The sequence below is a fragment of the Neopsephotus bourkii genome, unplaced genomic scaffold (assembly GCF_033783945.1).
Source record: "Neopsephotus bourkii isolate Nb327-2 ecotype Australia unplaced genomic scaffold, CSIRO-AGI_Nbou_v1 NB_1615, whole genome shotgun sequence".
Classification (NCBI taxonomy): Eukaryota; Metazoa; Chordata; class Aves; order Psittaciformes; family Psittacidae; genus Neopsephotus; species Neopsephotus bourkii.
In genome coordinates, this window is record NW_026902090.1 from 2,796,129 (window position 1) to 2,817,634 (window position 21,506).

General features: G+C 45.4%; 1 protein-coding gene across 3 annotated transcripts in view; it reads right to left on the reverse strand.

Moving 5' to 3' along the window:
* SH3PXD2A (SH3 and PX domains 2A) overlaps positions 1-21,506 on the reverse strand; it is a 257,343-nt gene that overhangs the window by 138,570 nt on the left and 97,267 nt on the right. For all 3 annotated transcript variants that reach the window (XM_061372608.1, XM_061372609.1, XM_061372607.1), the window contains exons 4-5: positions 12,802-12,878; positions 2,609-2,700 (exon numbers count right to left, since the gene is read on the reverse strand). In XM_061372608.1, coding sequence (XP_061228592.1) covers positions 2,609-2,700; positions 12,802-12,878 — 169 coding nt within the window. The remainder of the gene's footprint in view (positions 1-2,608; positions 2,701-12,801; positions 12,879-21,506) is intronic.

Genomic DNA, 21,506 nt, shown 5'->3' on the forward strand with positions numbered 1-21,506 from the left:
AGTTAATTAATGCCTCCTGAAAATTAGTTAATTAAACTCGAGGTCAGGCTTTGTCTTAAGAGGCTGGGCTGCTGCAGAAAAAACAGACCAGGTGATCATGAAACTAAAGACCATTGTGCACAGAGAGAAGACATGAAGGAGCACAAGCAAGTCCATTCTGCCATCCCTCAGTGGCTGAGTCCCTCACTTTAACCCAATCAACTGAATGCTGTGTCTATGCTGATGCATCAATATATAAGCCACCTCTCCACTGAGGGCTAAAAGAAGAAGCTGAAGAAATAGGTAAAATAATTAGGGTAGTCTAGATGTTGTTCCAGGCTACACTCCTACCCCTTCCAGTGAGACGGACCATGAGGTCCAGGAAAGACTGAATGCACAGGGCTTGAGCACCATTAGCTCACCGCTTCTGTAGGGGCTCGGCAGAGTAGCAAAACAAGGGAATAAACTGGGGATTTCTCTGGCTGATCATACTCCTTCCTGCAGTGACTGCTGAGGCTGAGAATCGCCCTGGAGGTGTCCTTTCCCCGGACCCTACACAGTGGTGCAGTGAGCCCCAGATCTCCTCCCTTCCCCCTCAGTTCACAGAAGAAAAACACTAAGATGTTTCTGTTGGCATTTACATCACCTTTTTGTAGAGACTAATCTTCAGTTTCAACAATACATCTTTTGTGAAGCGCTCCCAGCAGAAACCTTAGACACCTTCCCCAAGATCTGTTTGCTTACAGAAGACGAGGTAGGATTTGTTTAAACTCTTCTAGATTAATGTCTTGCAGACATTAGTGAAGTGAGATTTAATCAGGTTATTGCTCTACATTTTCCAGGGAAATAAATCACAGTTATTGCTAGGTTGGAATAAGATGCAAGGCTTGGGCTGAGCACATTCAGTCTTCTTTGTTTTTCCGGGCCGAGGGAGAGCAAATGGATAACTTGAAAGTTACTGCAAGGTTGTTGAACAGGGAGCTCAACAAAAGGCCCCCAGTGACTTGTAGGAGGGTAAAGAGAAAGAAAGCCATAATGGCTAGTGCCAGCCTAGGGATGTGCCTTGGTCCCCCTTCCAGATGTCCAGTCCTGAATCTTATTTTACTCAGGTTTAATGCCATAGGGTCCATATCAATACAGAAATCAAATAGGAGTCTTAAACAGTATTTAAAGCAGACTTGTAATGTCCAGTTGAGATCCTCCAGGTAAACTCTCCCATAACCCTGGGGACCTCAGGCCTCTTCTGAGCGCCTGTTTCTGCCTGGCACAAGGGAACATCTTGCATCACAGGGGTGTTGTGGGATCAAGCAACGTTTGCAGACTTTCTTACAGACCGTAAATGGAAACTGTGATAGTCAGCAGGTGTAGCCATATGCTGCTGCAATGGTTTTGAAGTCTGCAGTATGTGTTTAACAATGAACATACAACCGTATTTACTTTGGCATTTTTCTAAAACAAAGCTGGCTGCACAATAAAAAACCCAGCTTTTTTTTTTTTTCCCTGACCTTTGATTCAAAAACTGCTTTTCTCATAAAAAAACAAACAAAAAAATCCACCAAACCCAAAAGACTTCGCTTTCAGCTATACTAGCAGTGTTTCCTTTAGCACAAATGCTAATACACCCCCTTGTATAAAATCATGTATGTGCAAAAGGCAAAGTCTGGGAAGTCAAACAGCAAGGTCCTCTCCACCAGCATGGGAACAGACAGCTGAAGCCAATATAGATCTTTCCGCTAACTACAGGTTTGCGTGCAGTGAAGTGGCCAAACCCCAAAAGGTTTACATCCATTTCCCCTTGCCCAATGGGCTGTGCCAACACTGGAGAAAGCAAATTACGGTAACACAGCCTGTAATCAAGTTTCAAGTTGTGCAACAAAGCAGCACAAAACACAATGGGACCAAGTCAAACTCTTAGTGGAGCACAATAAAATATATCCTGTTTGCTATGAAGGAGAAAAGGAAATATCAGGCGAGGCAACGCAGTTGCTTGTAAATACCCTCCTGCCAACGCCTTCCCTGGCTAAATTAGTCCTCTGAACCCTGACTACATCAGCATGAGTTGGTCTGTCTGCTCCAAGGTAAAGGCTATGATTCTGTTTCGTGTTCAATGGGAACTCTTCTCCCAGCCTTTTCTTGGCTTCCTGCTGAGGAAGAACAGACTCTCCAGGGACAATCTTGGATCTGGACCACAATCTTGCTCCCTTCAGATAACTAAGTATCTCTGGGCAGGAGTGCATTTAAAGAAGCAGCTGGTAATTATGAGCCAAGTGCTTACTGGCAGGATTTCCCCCTGCTGCTGAGCCAATGCTTTTGAGAACTAAATGACTCTTCGGTGATAATTATCAGGTAAAACCCACAAGCCAGGGGAGGTTCACCCATTAGAACCATCAGCAAGAAACAATGCACAGGTGGGTGGAGGATGGCTGAAAATCATGTCTGAGGGTTGCTTGACTCCCTGTCCTCCACACACCCAACGCTGTTGTATGTAATTGCTGGGCATTTTCAAGGTACTGCTTGAAAGCTACAAAATCTGTTCTCACACCTACAGCAGTAATAAAAACAAATGACCTTTTCTTTTCAGCTTGTCAAAATGAACTGAACAGCATTGGGAATCCATCACAGCACTTACTCTTTTGGAGGGTTAAGGTCTTCTGGTCGAGCCTCGAAGAACCTGAAGACTTCATCACACTGTGAAATGTGAGGAGGAAGACGGACCAGTGCCTGCAAAATGTAACAAGAAGGAGGAAGAAGCGCTTAGAACTGTCAAGTTCAAAACATGGACTCAAACATCTAAAATACCAAGAAAGAGGAGGCAAAGCAGTCCTGATGGGGGCAAAGGAATACAAAAGGGAAGCATCACATCTGGCTACTTACTTGAGAAGAAAGGAAATAGCATGTCTCAGCTGCAAATGTCAAGCTGGATGAAATGAATTGAGACAAGGATTGGTTCTTAGAGTCAGCTAGTGTAATTTTTTTGCCATGTGCACAAGAGGAGAATTTGGTCTACATGTGTAAAACCGTAACAATGAGTAGATAAGTGCTCTGTGGCTGGGACAATCTGTGCCATGTGTTTGAACAACACCTCAAACAACGTGGTTAGGGCTTACAAGCTTTAAGTCAATGCACACAAATTCAAGCAATGAAAACCCACAGGCTCAACACCAACTAATACAACAGATTAATGTGCTCCATAAAGCTTTCCATTAAGCACTGTCAACAGAAAAAGTGGAGTTTGTTAAAAAAAACCCAAACAATCCCAAACCAAACAACAATTTGCTCTGAAGATAACAGGAAAGGAAGTTTCATTACATGTCTGACAGAAAAAAAAAACCCAAACTCCACCAAAATCACAGAGAGGACACTTTTGTCTTCTGTCTGAAGACAATTTCACAGCACATCTTGGCTAACAGTGTCCATGTGTTCTGCAAGGCACAGGTATGCAGCATTTGTTGCATACAGCAATAAGTACAATTTGGGAGGCAACTACATTATGCTGAAGCATATCAGAAAGCAAGATTTCAAAACAGTGAGACAAGCACACAAGGTAGAAAGGTACTATGAAACTGCTGTTCAGATTCTAGAGCTGGTGCCAACAGGAGACAGAGCTGTCCCCAGCCCAAAGAGATGGGACATGAGATTGTCTCCAGAAATGATGAGGAAAAGAGGCTGGCATTCACCTTCTCCTTGCTAAGTTACACTGAAAATAGGCCACAGTTTAAATATAGACCAAGCTTCTTAGAGGTATTGTAAACCTGTTTGACAAAATGAGATTGTCTGGCTCTTCTGGCAATTGAAAGATGGATGAGAAACCAGAGCTAAATGTACGTACATTAGGGTGAACTGGTTATACTAACCCAGGAGACATCTGACTGATCTTGATCAGACACACCAGAAAGTCCAGCCAAAGCATGAAGGCAGGACAGGGCAGCTGGCTACCCTCACGGCTGTTTTTAACCAGGCTTTAGAAGTGGCCAGATTTGTTTCCTAGACCATTCCTGCTTGGGGATGTGAAGGAAAAGAGCTGACAAATGAAAAATTCCTCCTCTGAAACTGTATGTGTCCAGTGTTTGATGATGGGGTCTTGTTTTGAGGTGGCCTGAAAATCGAAGTCAAGTGCTTCCATACCTACAGCTCTCTTTTCCTGTCTGAGGGATGTTATAGAAACATGAGGAAAATCCATTTAATATCAGCAGATGTATGAAGAATGAGGCCCTGGCCTTTGGTCACATGGAAATGGACTATAGAGCAGGAAAAGATAACTTGCAATAAGGAAGCAGCATCAGATGCAGAAGCTGGGCAACAACTCAGTGTGTCCAAGTGCTAGGGCATGTGTATGGAACACTACTGCTTGCTGCACTAACAGAGGATGAAACATAAGAGCTGGAAAACTCAAGCGCTCTAATCTGAATGCCCTGGTTGCCACTGGTATCTACTCAATCTTGCCTGAAAGGATAACAAAGGTGTGAGCTCTCTGTCCTTATTCCTCGTGCATAAACACAGCTGGCAAATTAGGACTAACACTGGGAAGTCAAGAACCACCCAGGAATAGCAACAATCACAGCATGTTGAAAGAGAAATGCCTCGCCAGCACAGGAAAACAAGGACATAGACAACATTACAGCACATTTTATTCATCTGTGTCTCAAGCAGGAGACAGACATAGAGAAGCAGTGCTATCTGACCAACAGTGGATGGGGCTGAAATTTAGTGATGGCTCTATTACTAACACCCTTCTCTGTTCAGGCAGGCTACTTAACCTCTTTCTGTCAAATTCAGCAGGGATATATCTTCAGTTACCCATTTACAATGCTGACCAATAACACTTACCTAATCTGCAGAAAGGTTATGAGGCTCAGATATTTAATATCTACAGTGTGTTTTGAAATCTCAAAGGGCTTGAACTTGTGCAGTCAAATGGGGCAGGAGCAAGCACTGCAAATGATACGTATCATTACTAGAAAAACACAAATACCCAAGTTATACCTATCACAGGGGGTCCTGGACATCAGACGCCTTCTCAAAGAGTCACCACTTCCCCACAGGTCAGAGGTATTCACCCTTCCCAAAAACCAGGCTACAGATGTCAATACTGAACTGGAGTACAGAGTGGATTTTCAGTGATGGAGGAACACAAATACTACCAAGCTACCCTGGAGATTTGTGTTTCTAAATAAAGGAAAGCTTTAGGAAATCCAAACCTGCCTGAATCATTGCTCTGCTGCCTGGAAATCTCCAGGAGCACTGTGGTCCTGCTGGGCCAAAGTGGAATAACTGAAAAGCACCTCGTTGATTCCAGGCTTTTGCAGACAGGGGTTCAAAATCAGCCAAAGTCATTTCCACACCCAACCATCCACCTTCCCACCCTGGGGCAGGGCTGGCTCCCAGCTTCTGAATCACCTCCCAGAGTACTGCAATTTTCAGCCCTGTACACAGAGGTGGAATGAAATCCACCAGGTAGTAACTTGCCATTGCATGTTTTTTGGGAAGGCTCAGGTGTAAAGTCTTTAACTTGTTTTTGTTAAAGAACAAATCCCTAAAAAGGGGTAAAGAACACTGAAAAAAGAAAGGATAAGAGAGTGCAAACAAGGGTGTAAAACCAGGCAGAGCCAGTCTATTGATTTTGGACAGTGGAAGGGAGCGGCAATGCTGTTTTGAGAAACAAATGTCTCTTCAGCAAACACACAACATCCACCCAGGAGCAAGCCAAGTCCAACGTGATTCCAGCAAGGGAACAAAAGGTGCATTGAGAAGACGAGGGACACTGCTGACACTCTGCAAGGGGAAAATGCACACTTCTGGCATTTCCAGCAAGATGGGCCCAGGGCAGAGCTGCATCAGCCTGAAGGGAAGACTGCAGGGTCAAGGAAAGAAGGGTGAAGAAAAAGAGGGAAACAGATGGTAAGAAGGTGGAAAGGACAGGGAAATGACATTCTTCCTGGGATGTGGAAACCAGAAGTAAATGCACACAGTCACAAGCAGCAAGCATCCAGAGACAGCAAGGAATGTGCACAGGAAAGGTGAGAGATAAAAAGTGCCAGTGAGCAGGATTCAGCCTTGCACAACTGTCAAGTACTATCAGTAATGGCATGTTTTTCTCACTCAGCATGCAAAGGAGGACGTGCACTGCTCAGACCTAGGAAATAGGCTTTTATTTGTCATTTCAGCCTGCAACAATGTCTGTCTCTCTATATGAGAGGTTTCAGACAGTCTCGCAGAGTGGATGATTCAAAAGGCTATTGAAAAGCTTTAATGTCAGGCAGCGCGCGAGCAGGCAGCCCTTGGTGCTAGGCACGGCCAGCACCTCACACAGTGCCAGCTCATCCTCAGGCAGGCTGCTGCATGCCACACACACCTCTCGAAGCAAACAGAGCACCCATTGCTTAAGTTTACATGAACTTTAAGCAGTTCCATCTATATTACAGCTCAAAGGCTTCATGCAATACACGCACATGGGTGTAAAACCACGCAGGCACTTGCAACTATGCACCGAGTGCTGTGTGCTGCATCTATGAAGATACATTTATAAAAAACAGATGCACAGACATGTATATGTAGAGATCTGTGTTCAGTTCTGGGCTCCACATTACAAGAAAGATGAGGAACTACTGGAGAGGGTCCAGCACAGGGCCACAAGGATGGTCAGGGGTCTGGAGCATCTCTCTTATAATGAGATACCGTAGGAGCTGGGCCTATTTAGTCCAGAGAAAAGAAGACTGAGATGGGGATCTCATCAGTGCATACAAATATTTCAAAGGTGGGTGCCAGGAAGATGATGCCAGACTCTTTTCAGTGGTCTCCAGTGACAGGAGAAAGAGCAATGGTCATAAGCTAAAACACAAGAAGTTTCACCTCAACATGAGGAAGAACTTCTTTACGTTAAGGGTGGCAGAGCACTGGAACAGGCTGCCCAGGGGGGTTGTGGAGACATTCTGGTTGTCTGGAGACATTCAAAACCTGCCTGGATGTGTTCCTGTGTAACCTGCTCTAGTGGCCCTCCCTTGACACGAGGGATTGGACTGGATGATCTCCAGAGGTCCCTTCCATCCCTAAAGATTCTGTGATATACAATATGTATGTAGGCATGCGTGTATATACACACAGAATACTATTCATCCCATTGATCTATATGTGTCTAAAATGAGAGACTGGTCACACTTGTCTATCAACTTGTACAACTGCTAGAGAAAGATCAGCACCTTCAGGGGGTGCTTAGTCTACCCCACCATGGACGTCTAGCTCTGGATGGGGTGAATCATTGACTGTGTCTCCCCGCAGCATGTTCAGGCAGTTCAGATGCATAGCTTTTAAATCACTAATGTGCAGTGGGGTTAATCCCAGATCTGCACACAAACACCCAGAGCCAGCTGATAGTAGTGCATGGTTATGACTCCCTGACTGTTCACATGAAATATCCTGTTCTCAATTGTTTATTGCTTTCATTAACGTTAATCATGATTAGTGCCAGATGTTTGGGAATGGTCATGAGTCCAGCAAGGGGGAAGGTGCAATTAAAGTAGTTAATTTCTGAGAACAGAGAAATAAATTGTTTCACCTATGTGAAAACACTTTCCTGTGAGCCTCAAGTAACTCTAAGCTTGAACTCATAGCACCTAAAGTGTGGAGGTTGGATGGCAAACACTGACAGAGAGGTGATGAGTGCATGGTGGTGACTCAGACTGGAAAAGAAGTGGGGAGATATACGAATAAGTAAAAAGGGGAGGAAGAAAAGAAGGTGCAGAGCTTCGGAAATAAGTGGGACACAGAAGGGCTTTGCAATGGAAGGACCATAAGGGAATGGAAAGCATGGCTCTACTCCAGGCGCTGAGAAGGATGTTGCAAATAATTAACTCTCATTACTGCAGCTGGTCTAAATGCATCAGGAATCTGAAATGTAGATTAAAAAACTAAAGTTTGGAAGCTTTCCACTTCAACTCTTTCATTCTTGACCAGGACTATTACTCCATCTTCAATCAACGCTACCTTAGCTGTACAATGGATAGAGAGAAATGTCTGTGCATCTGTCTTGACGGGTTCAAGAATTAAAACTTGAAAGAGAGGCAGGGCTAAGAAACCAAAAGGGAGCTAATTATGGTTTTGAAGTATGGTCTCTCAAGTTCTGAACATTAATAAAAGTGACCAGTATTTCCTGGCACTGATGTGACTTGCTCCTCTAATTTTTATTTAGGTGATGTGCATTTGGGTAGTCCAGGGTCACTATAGGAAATCCCATAAGTTTCTGATTAAAGCCATCTCCAGTCAGGACAGCACAAAGGCATGTCAGAAATCCAGGTGTTCATGACAGTGGGGCTTCACATCTTAACAACTTCCATGCACAAAGATGCTTCCTTCAATTAGGACCAATGCACACAAAGATGCAAGTCTGCAAATGCTGGCCCGAGTCTTCCCGGAGGGCTGTGTAAGGGCAGTGCAGTGGTTTTGTGAACCACTGACACGAGAGGTCTTTTTGGACAATATATACTGGACAAACACACACCAGAGGTGTGTTTGAGAAATCAAAAGCTTAATAAATAAAATGCCCCTGGCAAAGGCAAGCTATGAAGCTGCTCTTTCTTTTACATTGGCAAAACCCCCTAAGCAAACTCAGAAAACGAGGCCCAATGAGCCCAGAAGACCTTAAGTCACACTAAACTAATTCCAAGCCTACAGCTAAGAGGGAAATCATCCAGAAATACCAACTCCAGTGGGCAGCACACATTTACTGGCAAAACACAGTTTGTTTGGTAACTCACTCAGGTTACTGGTAAGAGCATCCAGACTGCACTTTCATGTTTACAGATGGGAAAAGCCCTGGAAATCTTCCCCTCTGTCCCCCACTCCTCTGTTTTTCATTGCAACTTCAAAGTTTCTCGAGGCCCGAAGGAAAACACTGGCCTGACTACCTCTGTGATGGCATTTCTCTAAGCTGGTAGAATGCAGCAAAGAATCACCCAGGTGTGAAGAGTTTGGAGGCCCATACTGTAAGGTCCAGAGAGCTCATGCCCCTAATAAAGAACATTCTGAAGACCTCCCTTTACTGCCAAGCATCACCACAAACTCTCTGCCTGTCACTGCTTCTATGCCTGGTGCAGGAACCAACACCACAAACAGCAGTCAAACCTGCTTCTCAGCCATGCAAATCCCCATGCTCTGTCAGAGACAGCCTGCAAAAACTAAACAACAAATGGTGGAGCATTTGCATCGCTATTTGCCGGGGCCCATCTGTGCTTTGTCTTTCCAGGGAGGGGGAAATGGATGGAGAGCCCTCATCTGACAAAAAAATCACTATGAGCTTTGCATCTGAACCTGCCTCCCTCCTCTGCTTCCTCAGATTCCAGTGGACAGAGGTCTATTGTCTCATTTATTCATTCTATTATCCCACGTCACATTTTCTCCATCGACTTCACCCACATCATTCCAGCATAATTCTCTACATTTTTCAAAATCAAGCATGTTGCCTGCCTACCCATTTTAGAACTAGCATGGGACATGAGCTGTGCACCCTTCTGCTGTAGAAACAGGACTGAACTTGTCAAAATTATGCTCTTGCTCTACAGTTCTATACAACTCCCTAAAGGGTCAAAATATCCACTGGCCAGGGGAAGAAATGCAGAAAACAGACAATGTTTTTAGTGATCCCACTCTCAAGACAAGCACATGCAAAAGTGGCTGCTACAAAGTGGGAAATGGTAACGAGTAATATTATTTTATTAGCCAAAAGAAATTTAAAATCCCTCTTACACCAAGAGGGGGTTCACTGCACTTCAGCATTCCAAAAGTTAGCATTGGGTCACAAGTTAGCAAGTCACACAGATTCCCTCTGTAGTTAACAGCTGAATGGAGAGAGACCCTGTATCTGTCTCAGGCTGGTGAAGTGAGGCCACTCTGGTTCAGAGTCACCACCTAATTTTCTGTTCCCAGTTACAGTATCACAGTATCACAGTATGTTAGAGATTGGAAGGGACCTCAAAAGATCATCTAGTCCAATCCCCCTGCCGGAGCAGGAACACCTAGACAAGGTTACACAGCTTGCTGTCCTTCCTGGTTAACTACATCTGGGATGGAAAGATTGCAGTAAGGTGACAAAGGCCATGTTCCCAGAATCCCTCTAAGTGGTGACTTTCAGTGAAGACAGCAAGAAAGCATTTCTGAATTTTAAGCCTCTGCTAAGCTCCAGAGATGAAATCCCGTCCCTGCTGAAGGTCAGTAGCAGATCTATCACTGACTTCACAGCATCAAGAAGCGATCCTACAAGCTGTTTCCCTAAATTTATTGTACCTTTGAAGTCCAGTGCCTGATTTACATAATTATTCTCACTCTTGTGGACTTTCATATCCTGGGCCAGGTTTGGAACAGCAATAGCACAGGACAATTACTCTTTGAATAAATGCAAATTGGATGAACCATAAACCTTCAAAAGAAAAAGTTACCCTAATAAAATGTGCAGACTTAGAAAAGGCATGGGCTGAAACTTTCAGCTCCTTCTGTTCATGATTTACACAGGTTGCCAGCTGCGTGCTGTGGGATTTAAGAACGACTGGGAATATCCCATGCCAGACAATGGCGTTACCAACTACCATCTTCATTTACTCTCTGTAATTAGAAGGAAGCTGGAGCAGAAGGTGAAGAAATCAGACCATAACTGGATCTGATGACAGGCAGGACATCATAGCTACTTCTGTACTGTTACTGAAGAGGGGCACAGGCTTGCCTACCATCCACAGTGGACACAGTTAATGCCTGGGCATGGGTTTGGGGTCAAATGCGGGGAATGGAAAAAAACCTTGGCAGTACTTTGCTGCCCAGCACTAGCTGAGCACTCACCTACATGCAGCCCAGGCTGCTCAGACACAACCATGTTCATTCACACTACATCAAGATACATCCCAGGGGGATGGATGAATTAGCCAGGGCCTCTTTCCTTAAAGACCTGGCACCCCATGCAGAAAGACACAATGGAGGATGTAGCCCTCTCGAAGCACTCAGACATAAGATGCAATGCCTGGTCAAACTTTTCAATGACTACAAGCCTCAATCTCCAGTGCCATCCAGATTTAAACACTCCTGTCAGTGTTCAAGGCCATATTGGACAGGGCCTTGAGCAACCTGGTTTAGTGTGAGGTGTCCCTGCCGATGGCAGGGGGCTTGGAACTAGATAATCTCAAGGTCCTTTACAACCCAAACCATTCTAAAACTCTATGATCTTCTACTGTGACGTACAAAGGCAAACTAAAGACAAATTACAGTAAACTGCACATGAAATAAAAAAGCACTGTATCAGGCACAAGAAACTTGTAAGACAGAATTCACTGGAAGCTGTGAGAATATTCTGGAGAAGTCCTGGCACCACTGCGGATACTGCTTGAGACAGGAAACACTGTGATGGGGGAAACAGGGCTAACCCAACACGGCCAGGTCTATGCTCAGAAAAGCAGTGCCTATTAATAAATAGGTTAAGTAAACAGCTTAGCTTTGGGGAAGCACCCAGCCATCTCTCTGAGCTGGGCAGCAGCAGCAGATCTGCCCCGACTCATCTGAAGCACAGTGAAGCCATTCTACGATTCTATGAACAGAGCCAGACTTCTCCAGAAGAGAAAAAAGGAAGCAAGGAGGGGGTGGCAATCACAGTGCCACGGTGTCAATAAATGTGCCAGCACCGACGCCACGACATACCCCTTGGTGGTGACTGGTGGGGCGCCAGTGGAGCCGGCAGGGTCAGGTCGGGTCTGTCTGCGGTGCAGACAATGGGGTCCCACAGAAGGAGCTGCCCCCTGCACAAGTCACCGCGCTCTCCACCACGCATCTGCTGGGTGAACCCTGACATCAGCCCTCACTGCATGCGTCGCCGGCAGTTCCTGTCTGAAGGAGGGCGGCTGGGGACACAGTGAGACCCCGCATATTTGAGAGAGGGCCGCTGGGCTGGCGGCAGGAAGACAGTGCATTAATTGTTGCACAAGAAAGCCTGATCTCATGAGATAAGACTTTAATCACAGCTTCCTCGCCTGGGGGGTGCAGATGGCATGGGCTTCACCCCCCCACCCCACCCCGCCCCGCTGCCCCAGCATGCCTCGGGCGCTTCGGCGATCTGCTCCCAGTTTGGGGTGAGCGAATGTCTGACTGGAGAAGTTCTTGGGAATGTATTTTTTTCCCCTCCACCTGCTCCTCTGGCTTTCTAAAAACGGAAAGAAAAGCCCATGGGAAATAAGAGAGGAAGTCTGGGGTTTAAATTACGCGCTGACTGACACGTTCAATGCCTTTACAAAAAAAAGGATATCTGCCTTGCTTAGAAATTACTTTTAATCTACTGTCAGAGCATTCTTATCAAATCATAAACTCCAAACTAGAAAGAGAAGATTAGGTGACCTAACCTTCTCAGCACGGCTGTGCTTCTTGGTCCTGATGTAAATCTCCAGGCTTCCACTCACCAGGAGAAACACTCCTGGAAGCCATCCGTTCCCACAGGGCTGAGCCAGCCTCAAGCAGCACTGGGGAACACACAGGCCGGGAACAGAAGAAAGCATCATCTTAGTTGTGCCTCTCTGCCTGATCAACTCCTACATTCATCAAGGCTGATGTAGGAGTTTAGGGCAGGTGAGACTTACAGTCTTAGTGACTAAATGAGGCATGAAGTTTGCAGGGGAAGATGCCACGAGGACCCTTGGAGGCAAACAATGGCCTTTTTTCACCTGTTCTCTTAGTTTTGATGGTGTTTGGGAGAGACCATCATTCCTTATGATGGACTCGACACAGATGAAGCTCTCAGAAGTATCCATAAGGGAAAGCCCAGTGCCGATGGGGTGCGAGATGCTCCCTCAGAGCTCTTACCCTGCAGTACTCATCGATGGGCTTCAGCCTCTTCACAGCTACATCTCGGACATGGCTCCTCCGGAACAGGATCTTGCCTGAGGAGGGAACAGAGGAAAAAGGGGGGTTAGAGGCATTGTCTGCTACGTGGGATAACACAACAGCACCATGCAGATGGGTCAGCAAACAGGGTTTCATTCTTGGCTCTAATCATGGCTATTGGCAGTGCTGGTGGCTGAGCTCTACAACCTTGTTATGCTCCCAACAGAGGAGTCCTGGTACTGGAGAGGTTCACAGAGCAGCAGCTTTGTGTGACTGCAGCCCTCCATTGTTATGAGACAGACAGTGCAGCGCATTGGGAAGAGGTGTGAGCAGCAGATCTACTCCTGCCCTTGGAGCAAACTGCACACAAACACACTGCAAGGGCAAGCAGGGGACGGATGCTGGACAACAGCTATAAAAGGGGCATGCATGGCACCTCTTGCAGCTGGATGTTGCTGGTCTTAAGTTTGCACAGGAGATGCAGCACATGGCCAACAACTGCCACAGGCACAGCAGTTCTGTGAAACCTCAGCAACTGCCACCAAAATCCTGTTTGTGTAAGCTGCTGAAAGGGGACCACAGTGACTCACAGGGCAGTGGGAGGCTTTTGATTTCATCCTGCAGATAGCACAAATTTGGCTCCTTTTTAGTGATGGCATTTTCCTGGAATGGATTGATACTACGTTATAACTCCCTTCTACTTTGAGGCTGTTCTGGAACATCCATGCTGCCAGTGCAAGGAGCATGGCTGGGGTGGGATGCAGGCTCCATCTGCACCCCATGCCTGCCCGCTCAGCTGCCTCCCACTGCGGATGCTCCTGCTCTTGCAGGCAGACAAACCACACAGCCAGCTCATGAGCAAATACAAGGCTGTTGGTGGCAGAGCCCTTATAAATCTACAGAGGGAAACCAAATAACAGAAGGAAAATAAACAAATTCTCCTTTTTTGAAAGGAAAAAACCCCAATAACCTCAGTGTCCTTACTGGGTGACATTTCTGCAAGCAGTTAAGATTAAACAAGCGGCTGGGTTTTGTGTGAAACTGATTGTAACAAAGTTTATCAAAATAATCTAGAAGCTGAATTTCCCCCCACACAAGGATGTCATAGAGTTGGTATTTTTGGGGCTAGAAGGGATTATAACTTCATATCCTTTTTTGGTGGTTTTCTGCCCTTTTGTGCTGTATTTCTTTCAATGTAATAAGACAGGAATAAATTATATGTTCTCTTGTGGTGGAAGAAAACAGTATCTGCCGGCATTATTTGGTCCATAAAATGTCTGCGTAAGAAAACCACTGACATATATACCGCTCTCTGCTCCAAACTTCTTCTGCCAACAGGCAAATACAATACTCATCCATAGATCACAGGATAAGAAAACGGACTAGGAAATTAAATCAGAAGCAAAATCTGAATATGTGGCTTTGATTTTGTTGTGATTACATGAGCTGAGAGGTTAATGAAATGGCAGCCTTTAACAGTCCAGTAGCAGAGGCTCTAAACCCTTCCAGAGACTCTGTCCCTTTTGGTTGCCTTTTCCTCCATAGCTGCTAATTTGGAAGGTGATAAAACCTTTTGTTTCGGACAGAAGAAAGTAGTTTATCTCCATTCCCAGTTCTGGCAGCAAAACCGTTTGTCCTGTGAGGTAAAGCCATTTCCTAGTGCCATAAATTTATCTCCCTGGGTTCCCTGTGGTTATCCCATTACAAAGCTGGTGATGAGCCATCCCTGTAGGATGTGGTGCCACACGGCCACAGAAAACAGGGGAAATCTTCAGTAACTGTCTGAGATGTTCTGAGCTTGAGCAATTAGGTCAAAAGCTGATGGAGAAGGGAAGCAGCATTCCCATCGCCTTGCACTGGCCCACTTTGGACACACCAAACCATTGCTGCTTTCCTGCTTCTCTGTCTGGTAAATGCACTTCCAAAACATTTCTTCTTATTTCTGATAGCCTCCAGGATCACACTGCACTTGTAACTGCAGATCTGCAGTAAGCTGCTTTTTAGGGGGCAAGAGGTGTGAGAGTAGCTGTAGAGAAAAGACTTCCTGAGGCACTTTCTCAGTGCTCCAGATATGTCGGTGAGGGAGATCTTGGTATTTCTTTGCAACTTTTACAAATATACTGCAAAGAGAAAGCAGCATTTTGGAAATGTTGTCACTCTTTGGCTTTCCTGTTTTCAGTTCAAGCCATGAGTCGAAAGTTGAACCGGTGACCATATAAAAACATAAAGGAACCAAAGACTTAAACACATTAAAGATCTCCTGTAAACGCAATTCAGCTTTCCTAAAACTAATAATAAAGAATGTTGTATTAAACACAACATACAAAAAGACCCCAGGATATGATGAGTCTTATTTCAGTCCTTACATGGAGATGGAAGGTATCAGGATGAATGTGCTGTTAGGATGAAGCAAAGCCCTGAAGTTGCTTTCATTTTTATCACTTCAGAAAAAGGGAGATTTTCCCTCTGCTACTGGAAGCTGGAAATGGCCTGATGAGGGCTGTGGGACAGATCTGTAGCTGCCCAATCCATTATGGCATTCAAAACTGAGATCTGGAGAAGGCTGAGTAGTTTAGAGCACTGAGGAGTAGCAGTCAGCAGAGAAAAAAGCAAGAACCAAAACAGGGACACTCCGCAAGCACATCCAGTTCTAGTGGACAGTAAGGAAGGACTCCCTCACAAAGGCAGAGCAGTCTCATTGCCAGGAGTACTGAAGCACCTCTAAGGAAGAACATCTTCCCAAATGTTCAGCTTCTCCCCTTTTCTGGGAAGATCGACTATGCTGACAGAAGCTTGGCCAAAACCATCACGACTGACCAGCAGGAACCACTGCAGATCCAGTACGAGTTATTACTGCTTTCTTAGTTTCCCTCATTTCTACTGGTCTTCCCTCTGAATGGAGGGGAGATCCCATGGGACTGAAAAATAAGGTAACCCAAGAGACACGTTGTTCTCCAAGTGGGTGCACTGGACACAGACCCCATTAACAGAAAGCTTTGCCTAATGAGGCTCTCTCCTCAATTTTACTGCAGCTTTTTAAAGCCTCTTCAGGCACTACACTCCTGTTTTACAGAAGGACAGGCAGCTTTCTAACCATGCTGCAGCCCAGCTAGGAAGTGATCGGGAAGTCTGTGTGGGACTCAGATGGGAAGCTGTAGGCTACGTGGGATGATGCTGCCTAGTGCAAAATATTTCATTCACCGATGTGCCAGGCTTAGACCAGGCCAAGAGCAGTCTGGCATATGTTAGGAGGGACTCCGAGGACGGCAGCACTTGGAAGGCAAGACGTGGGAAAGACACAGGGCTCCAGCCCTGCTGCTAATGCAGGATAACAGTATTTATTTTTATCCTTTTTTCTTTAAAGAAAATATTATTCCTAGGAAATTAATCTGGATAAGAGGCAAAGTATCAGGCTTAGCATTGTAGGGGACATCTTAAATCATCCCTTCATCTCTCTGTGTGTATATACATATATATATATATATATATGTAGTCTTTAATTCTGCGACCACACACCTCTTCTCCCACAAGACTTCAGTTTCCTCAGATACACAGCGGGTGCACAAAGTAGGAAGAATAAAGCTATGCAGGAGACTGTCTGTAGGGCAGCTGCTGATTCTTTAAGGCATCCTCTGCATATCACTTTATTCCTAATACAACCTCATACTTAAGAGCAGCACAGATTTTAACAAGTGCATGGACCATAGGAGCAAACAGGTTTAAAAACATCCCAACATGCCTGGTCCTCCCTTTAGCCTATAGGTCTGTACTGAACACACCAGAAAGGGTCCATAGCCTAATGCTTTGTAATGGTCAAGGACCATTCATGCAGGGAAGAAACTCGGCTCCTGGTGGGCTTCACGGCACTGTGAAACACAGTCTGGAGGAAAGACATGACCAGGCAGAGTAGCACTACAAGTCCCCAGTGGGATGCCCAGCAGGACAATCCAGTCTTTCCTCTTCAAGGGAGGGGACATACCCTATACAGACCCTACGGTCACAGCATATGCCAGCCATCACAGCAGCTACTGCTATACATGGGTGATTTGTAAGTTCTAAGAAAGCCTCTAAAGCAAATCTCATAATTATACCTTTCACTGCCAAGGAGAGCTGTTGCATATCTAGGGCGCAGGAACTTCTAGAAATGTCTTCGTGATATTCCCACAAATGTGCCAGTGGTTCAGCCCCAGGCTGGCAGCTTTGCTGCTCTCTGAAGCCAGGCAGTGAATGGGAGCTATGGCAGGGGCAAGAGGGAGGCAGCAAAATTCCTGGTTATGTCCTTTCCAAATTTGCCAGAGAACAGATCCACCTCTTGCTCTTACTCTCTGATTGCTGAGCTTGAGTTTCCTCTCAAGGGATGTCTGAGTGATGGATTGGTCTAAGGACACCAGCTGCTTCATGCAAGGAGCATCTGTTGAAGGTTAGGAAGAGCCCAAACCCACTGTCAAAAATACATGTTCACATTTAATCCTCAAGTACCATCACCACGCTTCAGAAGGCAGTACGCAAAGCAACCCATATGATAAATATTCAACAGCAGCAGCTTGAAGAGTAATGGATGTATTAAAAGTACTGTAATGTCTCATCTGATTTATGTTTAAAAGAGACATGTGCTGCCTCTGACTGCAGAAGCTCCAGCTGCCGAGGCTCTGTCAGTCAGCTGTCTCTTAGGAACAAGGAAAGCTCCTGTTTCTGCCTCTTCACGTTGCTCTTGTTACTGGGCAATGGGTAATTTTTACGTGAGAACCTCAGAGGTACCAGGTCTAAGTTGCCAATGAATGTGTTCAACCCAAGATAACTTCTTAGATACTGATTCTGCTTATAAGAGGAGGTCAGACTCTTTGCAGTTACACTGGGGTTGCATTGGTAAAAGGAGTAAAGAATTTATCCCTCATGCAGTTACAGGTTCTCCTCTTGGGTTATGCAGCATCCTCCAGTGTAACTAAAACCATTTTGCTGCTCAAGTATTTTTATAAAGGCTTCTCCCCCTTATGCACAGCTGTTACTATTTTCATACACTGAAGAAGCACAGATGTGTAATCAGATATGACACAAATTCCCCTCAATGCCTTTAAGTGGTGACATCCACCTCAGTGCTGCCCGAAACTCCCAGGCATCTGCCACACAAAAACTCCCAAATAGAGCATTTACATACCCACTGCTGACGTTGCAATGCAAAATCGATGATTTACAGCACAACACTATGGCATAGAAGAGCAATTTGATGTTTCTCATGGAAGTGCATGTGATTTTCAATGAGATGGCAATCTGACAGTGGCCAAGAGGTGTGTTCCTTACAAAATAATGTCTTACTGGGGAACCCAGTTTCCATGGATTGTTTTCATCCATGATTTCCTGGAGTCAGAAAACCAGTGCCAGGGTCCTAACACTGATGGCATTTGCTCCTAACAAAGAAAGGGGAGGGAAATGATTCATAGTGTTTCCACTGATGGCAGGGGGAAGGACGTTTTTAATAAGTAGAAACTTGTGACAGAGTCAGAACTGCTGGCGGAACTTGGCTGCAATGAACCTCAGTTGATAAAGACTTTTGCTAATCAGAAGGAATTACTATGGAAGGTGACAAGAGGTGATGGAGACAGATGGAGCAGCCAGGAAAGCCAACACAAGCAGTAACAGCAGTGCTCTGAGATATGGGGGATGCTGGGGAGGTTGTCCTTCTTGGATCCTGTTTTTAATGTGCATAAGTTGCAATGGTAAAGAAAATCACCAAGAAACAATAAAGCAAAGGAAGTAACATGGCTTGTATAGAATATCACCAGGAAGAGAAACCTTCCTTCATTAGAAGCAACAAGGAGAATGTGCCCTTCCCTTATGTGAACAATTACAAGGGGAAACCAAACACAGGCAAGAGGCGAGGCTGTATTCCATACCAGGAAAGAGCTCCTACCTCTGAACCTGGCTGCTTTGCTGTCTGTAGAAGTGGCTATTATCCAGGGACAACTGCATCAGCTCTAGGACAGCTTTGCTAGTACAGACTTTGAGAATTCAAGCACCAGGCACAGCTGGAAGGAGAAAATCCTTGAGCACTGATGCTGAAATTCAGGAGTGACAGATGGGGGCCATAGGGTCTCAAGCTAACAGCTCTGTTACTGTTTGTATAGTGTTTTGCATAAGCCAAGAGCTACTTGATGTTGTTCTATGTCCTGCTGCTATCACTCAAACAACCCATTGCTCCTCTAATCTCTTCAGCTGCCCCAGCTGCAAATCTCCCACCTCTCTACAGCAAGGCAGGAATCATGGTATAGGCAAATTATGCAGTGTTTGCCCTGGGAAGGGCAGGCAAAAATGCTACAAAATCACCCTTTCAATTTTCTTACTGTGGTGCAGCTCTCTGTGCATTGGTCTGTATGCACCAGTGAACCTGAACAGATCCATCAACTTGCTTAAATCAACTTTACACAGAATCACAGAATCCCAAGGGTCGGAAGGGACCTCAAAAGATCATCTAGTCCAGCCCCCCTGCAAGAGCAGTGTAACCTAGAGTACATCACATAAGAACTTGTCCAGGCAGGCTTTGAATATCTCCAACATAGGAGACTCCACCAGAGTACAGCACAGTAAAGTACCTACCCCACACAAGAGGATCTCAGTATGAGCACAAGTCCCTGGATCCTTTAAAACTGAACTTCCTGGTCTGTGAGTGGTTGCAAAATGTTGGGACTGTTGATTCAGTGAGTAAAGTCTTCAATTTCAGCAGTGAAACTGCTGCCTCCTTGAACTACAGAGCTCAGCTTCTCCAACATGGAAAGTGAACTCATTTGTAATTACTGGTTCCAAGTGCTATATTAGAGTGCAAACAACCAACTGCTTTTAATTGCAGAAAGCAGTCAGTCTGCCTAAGGGAAGAGGAAGAATGGTATTTATACCTGCAGCCAGCAACACCGGCAACTGGCACGTCCTCACCTGGAGGAACTGACCTGATGATAATTCCCACAGAGTCCCACAGAGATGAGGAGCCAAAAAGGGGTCATGTTTTCAAACCAACCGAGAAATGCTGCCTTAGGCAACAGAAGGGCTTCCTCACACAGAGGATGCAGGAATGTCCCCCTCTTTGCATACAGTCTTTGCTATGCTGGGAGCAAAAGGCACAGAAAGACAGGAAAGCCCACGCAGATCCAAGGCATCACCCTTGCCTATGCGTACTTCTCCCCTAAGGTAAGAGTATGTGCACTTTCACATCCACTACACCCTGTGTTTTGTTCCAAACATCTTCAAAAAAATCCATTTCCAGAATGCCAGGACCAAGTCATCTAACATACAGAAACATCAGAGCTTAACAATCAAACTCTATACCAAACTGATCAGAGATACATCAACCACTATGTCTCAGTGCTGAAACACTTGGTTTTCCTCCCTGTATCAGCTGATGCCAGTGTCTTGTTTTCACCTATGTAGTTAGTGGCTCCTGACCTCTGGTTTCCAAATCACTAGTGGTCCACAGGACAGTCTGTAGAGCTATGTTCAAGAGTGACTTTCATTTCCTGGCCAGTGTGGGAAGGATGTGGATCACTGCATGTTGATACAATGAGTCAGAAAGAGCAGCCCCTGTCTGTATGACATATTTGCTGATGAACATGCTTGGTATCATCTGAGCTACTGCAGCTCCTGACCACAGAATGAGAAAAGGCAAGAGCTTTTCAAATGCCTTTGTGCCCCCTTAACCATGAAAAATGCTCTTCCTGAAGGGTAAGACCATACTTGTGTAGCTATACTAACTAAACTCTTCCTCTGCTCTTTCCAAAAACACATCAAGTACCACCTTGCTCACTGGAGTCTGTTGAAGTCAATAGGAGTCTTTCTACTGACACAGTAGTACGGACCCTCAGGGAAGGACCATATGGTCCCACCTCAATCTTTTAAAGCAGGAGCCTTAACAAATTGAGCCTATTAAAACATTTTCAGTGTTTTGCACATAAGCTTGTATGAGACTTGTCAGTAATGCACATGCTGGTGTGACATTAAGCCTGAGACACGACCTCACACACACTGGGCCAGTGCCAGCCTCACCAACAGGGAGCCTTTGAACTACAACCACTGGGGTCGAAAACCTTCCAGCAAGGTCAGTGGAAGGAGATGGATTCGCACCACACCCTTGCCAAACTACACTGGAAAAGCACAGTAAGGTCCTAGCCACATCCTTTGGCCTGCCTGGTAATAACACTGCTTGGGACACTCCACCCTTAAGCTGGTTGAGAACTGGAGCTGTGAATGAATCTGTGCTCACACCACGTAGATCAAAGTTATTATTACTAGGAAGTAGGCCATGCAATAATGTGGTGCTATGGCATATACTGTTGTGGGACCATTGCAGGTAGAAATTGAAGGGTTGGGATGCAAAGTTGGCTTCATGAGGTCACAAAATGAGCATACGCTAATGAAAGCAATAAAGCCAGTCCCTAGATTGCTCTGTAGATCGCATGCGGAATGAAAATACAGGTACCTTGGCATTTGGGGCCACAAAAATCTTTCTGTTCAAACATTTTATCTAATCAAAACCGAATGCTCAATTTCTGCCACAAGTGAGGCAAAACTCTGTCTTGTGGAAGACCTTGATTAGGTCTGCCAGGTACACAGGTCCCACACTACAGGAGGTGAAATGCAGCAGTCAGATGGGCAGGGATGCTGCTCCTCTGAGCAGTATTTGGAAGGCACCAATTAACACA